The following is a 6,269-nucleotide window of genomic DNA, read 5'->3' on the forward strand; positions in this document are numbered from 1 at the left end:
GATTCATCATACTCAGCCAAAGGTTCTTTTTTCCCAATAAGACTCTTAAGCATTCTCATCTTAGACAAGCGTTCTTTAGCTTCCAAATCCTTCTTTTTGATTGTCCACATATTCTCAAACTTATTCACAATCTTATCCTCAACAACCGTCTTCTTCCCACTCGCCTTTGAGGCTTTAACACCCGGTGGACGCTTCTTAGAATCGGCTTGAGATGTTGAAGAATCTGCACCATCTTCACATTTTCTTTTTTTAGAGGTTCCTTCGTTCTTAGCAGATGAAAGCTCACACCACTTCTGGTCGTTCCTCATCTCCTTCCAAGCATGTTCAAGAAGGAATTTCTTCTTGTGGTTGTTGTAAAATATTTGATGAGCTAGTTTGAGCACATCGTTTTCGTTTTGACCAGAAGTTTTCTCTCTACTTGCAGCTTCATAGGCTCCACAGAATTTACAAACGAGATCATTGATCTTGTGCCAACGGTGCTTGCAATGACTACCCTCTCTCTGATCGCCGCCACCAGCTTGACGACTTGCCGCAAAGTAAGCTGCTACTCTTGACCAGAAAGTGCTTGACTTTTGCTCAGTGCCAACTACTGCATCTTTGCTCGTGTTTAGCCACGAGCTGATCAGCACAACATCATCCGCTGGAGTTCATTTTTTTCTTTCTCTACAGTCAGCAGGAGTGTCTCCAACAAAGGCTGAATCAGCTGTTCCTTGACTGGCAAGAAAAGGAACTTGGGTTGAAGAGAGGCGACACTATCTTCACAGGATCCAAAGGCAATATCTTGTTGACTATTGAGTAAATCAACAAACTTTGGATTCTGCCTATATGGATAGAAATCCATCTACGAAGATGATAAAGAAAGAGGAAAATTAAAGACAAAAGGGGAGGAAGAAGGAAGAGAAGGCCCCGTTCGCTTGCTCAAGAAAGAAGAAAAGGAGAGTGTTTAATAAGAGGAAGAGAAGCATTGATCACAACCACTTGGAGTGGACATATATCTAACGTAATTATCACACAAGACAATCAACAAGTATCAAACCATAACTACAATTTATTATCTAAACTAACCATTCAACATTTACACCAACAAGACAATCAACACGCATTTATTACGGTTCTTACCTAAACTAACCATCAACATTTACACCAACGAGAGTAAATAGAGGGATTTACCTGTATCAACAATCGTAAGACTTTGCTCTCATGAACCTGGATCAAGCTTCTTGATCAAACAACCTAAAGACAAAAAAGACAGAAACAAATCAGTTCCAAAACAAACAACATCATATTAAGATAAGAGATCGACAGAGAATAAAAAGCAATATCAACAAACCACAAGACAACCAAATGTAATTATCAATGCTTCATCCAATTCATGAGACCAAATACATAGGTTTTATCCAATTCAACCGAGCAAAGACAAAGGTTTACCTTTATCATGTGGCTCTTGATCGTGTGGCTTTTGTTATGAGTAATCGTCCGGCTTTTGTCTGAGAAACCTTGATCACGCCTCTTGATTCTTCCATCTCACAACACAAAGACAAAAAAAAAATCAAAACAAATTTTTGCATGTTCCCCATTTTAATTATCTCGATCTGTTCGAGATAACCAAATCAACCACATGCATAATTGAAATATCCAAACAAATCTACATATTAACAAATCTTTACCTTTCGGTTCGTTTGAGAGAGAGCTCGCCGTTTTTCGCCAAGACGAGGAAAGAAACGGAGAGAGAGCTCGCCGTTTCCCTTCCTCGACGACAGCCACTGGCAGAGACGTGGCCTTGTCGTCGAACAGAGCCACCGATCGGGAGAGATCTCGCCTTTCGCCGAGGAGAGGAAAGAACCAGAGAGAGATCTCGCCGTGTTCTTTGGTGGAGGAGAGAAACAGATGGAGGGGACGTCGTTCGCCTTCGACGATGACAGCCACCGAGAGAGACGCCGCTGTTTCGTCGAACAGAGCCACCGATCGCAAGAGATGTCGCCTTTCGCCACAGAGAGAGAGAGAGAGAAGAAGAAGAAACGCGACGGAAGCCAACGACACCTCTCCTCCAGCCAATTCCTTCGCGACACGTGCACGTTTAGGGACGACACTTCCCGTGCTTAATTAAGCAACGTCTGTTCGCTTTTTTTCCTTTTTTTCTTTATTTTTAATTGTAATTAACCTTAGACCATCTCCAATGAAACACTATTTTTTCCTCTAAATTTTACACTAAAATAGAGTAACTCTATTATAGGGTTGAATTTGCTCCAATGGTTCACTGTATAACAGATTTACACTATAATAGAGTGAAATATACATGAATGTTAACTCTATTATAGAGTGAACCATTGGAGCAAATTCAACTCTATTTCAGTGTAAAATACAGAGGAAAAAATAGTGTTTTTAATGACAACTCTATTTAAGCAACAGCCTTAAGCTACTGCATTAAACGTGCTCTAATGTCTCTCTCCTTCCTCTCCCTTCCGCCATTTTTATTTTGTTTCGGTAAACAGAGTGAAAGGTAAGGTCTCATTCAATTTAGGGTTTAACAGAGATAAGCCGAAGTTTGGGGATACCGGTGAAGCTTCTTCACGAGGCGTCGGGTCATATAGTGACGGTGGAGCTAAAATGCGGGGAGCTATACAGAGGAAGCATGATCGGAGTGTGAGGATAACTGGAACTGTCAGCTCGAGGACATCACCTTTACCGCTAAGGTCAGTAAGATGTTAGCTCTCTTTCATTGTTACTGATGTGAAAATCCTAGATGTGGCGAGTTAGCTTTGATTTTTGTGATCCGGATCTATAATTCTCTCTTGAGAGGATTTAGCAATCGAGGAGATGTTGACAGGTTTATGGTCATACCTGACATTCTCAAGCATGCTCCAAGGTTCAAGCGCTTAGATGCTAGAATCAAGGTCTGAAACCCTTGATGAAGAATGATGTCAAAGTCTCTATGTATATCTTCAACTTACATAATGCCTCTCAATTGATGCAGGGAAAGAGCGGATCACTGGGTGTTGGCAGAGGTAGAGCTGCAATGCGAGGGAAAGTAATTTACATTTCTATCTCTCATTGTCAGGAAATTTGATGAAGGCCTTGTTTGTCCTGAATGCTTGTTTTTTCCTCTGTCATTACTAATTGTTGGATCCATGATAAAGGCTCCGGCTACTGGGCGTGGAACTGGAGGAAGGGGAGCGGTACCACCTGTGAGGAGATGATTGAATCTATATGCTTTAACACGTAAGCTTCGATTCTGAGACAAAAACCAATGTTCTTCTTTAACAAGGAGGCAAACAAGAGAGAAAGAGAGATATGTCCAGATGCACTATTAGTTCTGTATTTTGGGGGTACTACTAAGATGTTAAAACATTCACAACGTTTCCTCATGATATGTTTTTCTCATATTCCATTTTCTGGCAGTAGATTTAATTAAACAACACACATGATTTATCCAACTTGTAAATAAGAGAAAATTCGGCTAATTGATGGAACAAGTAGATGACAGTGTGACCATGCATTTGAGTTAGGACGATTACACCATATCATTAAGATGGCTACCAAGTACCATGACTATGTATGTAGCAATGGCTTGCAGAATGTTTGAGACATTCCTGAATGGCATTAACCAAAATGAAGCGCATAATATCCCGGAGGGCTTTACAACAATTATATACATGCAAGTTTAAAGGTGATCCCCTTCACAAATTGAATGTTTTATAAAGCATGGTATAAAGAAAAAAAGAAATATTGCATCTTTTTATTCTCTCTCAAGTAAAGAAAGATCTAAAGTAGAAGAGAAGAAGTCAACCAAACAGTTGTAAATCTCATACTTAGATTCTGAGTCATTCGTTCTTATTACTATAGTTTTTCTCCTCCACTAAAGTAGAAACCCAGCTGGTTCAGTTCTTGCAGCATAAGACAACTTTGATGTGTTGTACTTCCTGTGAACTCCTGTTAGCTTCCCTGTTCCTGCCTTTTGATGGAAACCAACCATCTTCCTTGCGCATTCCCTGGAAAAGAAAAAAAAAAAATCAAAACCAGTTTCATTTATAGGTTTTGAAACGACATTCATGACTTGTGATCCTTACAGTAGCTCTTCTTCCTTGTAGCCTGTGTGAAATTCGCAGGTCTTGCTCCATTCCTCAAATCCAATAAATGTACACCGAGCAGTGTAGATCGCCGAGGCTGCTAGCTTAGATGGAGTATACTCCAGCATCTCGTACTCCACCAGACAAAGCTCGATGATGAAAAAGGATAACACCTCAAGCTGAAACCACAATTTCACATCACACAACTTTAGATACAAAAGGCTAGAGATAGCTTCCTTGCAAAAAAAAAAAAAGGATTCAAGCTACCTTTTTGTCAGATTGAGCAGCTTTGAGGAACCGTCTCATGAAGACATACGGAGTAGGCAAAGAGAAATTGAACTGCAAGGTGTTGGCCATTAGCTTCTCCTGCAATACCAGGAAGAAACAGGTAAACCAAAACTGAAACTCAAACCATATTTGGATTAATGATCAATGTAGAGATATGGTTACTCACCATATCCAGTACTTCTCTTCTAGTGTAAGCTTTATCAGATATCAAGATGAGATCATCTACTACTGGAACCGAGACTTCCTCGTACTTGCAAGCTAGCAACAGAGCGGTGACACCAACAAGCTGAAGCTTTTTCCTCACGATTTGATGAACCGCGAGGAATCTATCGATGACACTGACTGTGAGGTAAAGTGTTTCCTCCATCAGTTCAAACTTGTAGTGCACCTGCTCCAAAAAATCATCATGCACACTAAATAACCTCAACAACAATAAGAATGAAACTAAAATGCTCTTTTGGTCTGGATCTGTGTACCTCAATCAACCAGTCAATGAGGATTCCTCTCATCCTCTCATTAAGGTCTTGCTGATTGTCCATGTAGTTAGGAGGCACGCAACTAAGCTCCTGCACAATCATAAGAAACATAAATTTCAGGATCATGAATCTTTGAAGCCCCCATTGAATGATCAAGAAGAGCACACTCACCTCAGATTTCTTGAAAAAGTCGTATATATCATTGATATATTCAATGACAGCTAAAGGATTCTTCTCATCACAAGCGTCAATATTGATCACTCGCTCTTCTTCATCTTCATCTGCATCTTCCATTTCAATCTCCTCCATCATTGCTTGGGTGTGTTGTACAAACATTGGCTCATTAAAGTCCTCTGCTGCTTCACTTGGAACCGAGTCTGGTTTCTTAGTTTCCTAAGATCAAAAGGGAATGATTTTTTTTAGAAAAAAAACTGGTATTATGATCAGTGTTCTAACTGTAACACACACTGAATAGTGACGCTAATAAAAGTACCTCTTCCTTGATTTGTGTCTTATTACCAGCTAATTGAGCAGCAAACTTCCTGAACCAAACAGAGAGTGGTACTAACTCATTAACCAGACAAATGTGAGACACTTAAAGAAGTAGACAAGGAAGAAGATCTAATAATGTACCTAGTAACTGGTCGGTGCGGAGGTGGTTTGTTACAGATTGCATTCCTTCTGCAAGAATCAAATCAAATCAAATATTAGATTCCTAATAATAAAAAACTACTCTCGAATCAAATCAGAACACACTTACTCAGAAAGTGATCTCTTGTTGTTAACAGCATAAGGGTAAGACGGAGGTTCATTGATGTTCTTGTTAATTGCACTAAGTGCTCTTCTGGTCGGGCCAGGTTTAGCCGCCGCCATGATCTTTCCTCCTCCGCCTACAAATCAATGTAAAACTCAGCTTTGATATTCGATTTAAGAAGTTGTTCGATTAAAGTGGGTACCTTGAAGATTCGTTGATCCAATTAGTCCAACGCTGTTCTCATCTGATTTACCCATCTGGATAATTAAATCAAAACATATTCAACTTTAAAAGCACTGTTTAAAAAAAAATTAAATTGGAAAAAGGTCTTGACTTTGAATTTGACAATCAAAACCCTTTTAGATCCGGTTTTTTTACTAATCACCCAATCAAGAACAAACCCTAATCACAAACCCAAGAAAAAGAGAGTTCACCTTTCGCCGTCAATTCGAAGAAACAAAGTCTTCCGATCTAGAGAATCAAACAAAGGAGAGAAAGAGAGATCCTTCAGCCAAACCCAGAACAACCGATAACGCTCTCTTTCTCCCCCCCCCAATCGAAAGATTCGGACTTACTCTCGCTCACTCTCTCTTCCAATATAAGGGGCAAAAGAAAGAAGAAGAAGAAGAAAATGAAAAAGAAATTAGAAAAAAAAAAACTCTAACCTTTCTTTGGTAATAGAAA

General features: G+C 39.7%; 2 protein-coding genes across 3 annotated transcripts; one reads left to right on the forward strand and one right to left on the reverse strand.

Moving 5' to 3' along the window:
* Positions 1 to 2,409: 2,409 nt before the first annotated feature.
* LOC106431133 (small nuclear ribonucleoprotein SmD3b) lies at positions 2,410 to 3,383 on the forward strand. Of its 2 annotated transcripts, none has more exons than XM_013871947.3 (4): positions 2,410 to 2,693; positions 2,807 to 2,894; positions 2,975 to 3,028; positions 3,138 to 3,383. In XM_013871947.3, exons 1-4 carry the CDS (start codon positions 2,608 to 2,610, stop codon positions 3,195 to 3,197), a joined length of 288 nt encoding a protein of 95 aa, XP_013727401.1. In that variant the 5' UTR covers positions 2,410 to 2,607; the 3' UTR covers positions 3,198 to 3,383. The 2 variants fall into 2 exon arrangements, with proteins under 2 accessions (XP_013727401.1, XP_013727402.1); XM_013871948.3 differs by having other exon boundaries at positions 2,413 to 2,693; positions 2,828 to 2,894.
* Positions 3,384 to 3,600: 217 nt separating this feature from the next.
* On the reverse strand, positions 3,601 to 6,269 carry LOC106431132 (cyclin-B2-3). Its single transcript, XM_013871946.3, has 11 exons — positions 6,020 to 6,269; positions 5,788 to 5,842; positions 5,592 to 5,721; positions 5,465 to 5,512; positions 5,325 to 5,373; positions 5,003 to 5,224; positions 4,832 to 4,921; positions 4,522 to 4,743; positions 4,335 to 4,433; positions 4,068 to 4,246; positions 3,601 to 3,989 (listed from the first exon to the last, which is right to left on the reverse strand). Exons 2-11 carry the CDS (start codon positions 5,840 to 5,842, stop codon positions 3,857 to 3,859), a joined length of 1,227 nt encoding a protein of 408 aa, XP_013727400.1. The 5' UTR covers positions 6,020 to 6,269; the 3' UTR covers positions 3,601 to 3,856.

This window comes from Brassica napus, chromosome C8 (assembly GCF_020379485.1).
Source record: "Brassica napus cultivar Da-Ae chromosome C8, Da-Ae, whole genome shotgun sequence".
Classification (NCBI taxonomy): domain Eukaryota; kingdom Viridiplantae; phylum Streptophyta; class Magnoliopsida; order Brassicales; family Brassicaceae; genus Brassica; species Brassica napus.

Coding starts and splice junctions, on each gene's coding strand:
- LOC106431133 (XM_013871947.3), top strand. CDS start 2,608: ATGCGGGGAGCTATACAGAGGAAGCATGATCGGAGTGTGAGGATAACT. Junction 2,694..2,806: donor ACATCACCTTTACCGCTAAG/GTCAGTAAGATG, acceptor GAGAGGATTTAG/CAATCGAGGAGATGTTGACA. Junction 3,029..3,137: donor GAGCTGCAATGCGAGGGAAA/GTAATTTACATT, acceptor TCCATGATAAAG/GCTCCGGCTACTGGGCGTGG.
- LOC106431132 (XM_013871946.3), bottom strand. CDS start 5,842: ATGGGTAAATCAGATGAGAACAGCGTTGGACTAATTGGATCAACGAAT. Junction 5,513..5,591: donor AACAAGAGATCACTTTCTGA/GTAAGTGTGTTC, acceptor TGATTCTTGCAG/AAGGAATGCAATCTGTAACA. Junction 4,922..5,002: donor ACTTTTTCAAGAAATCTGAG/GTGAGTGTGCTC, acceptor ATGATTGTGCAG/GAGCTTAGTTGCGTGCCTCC.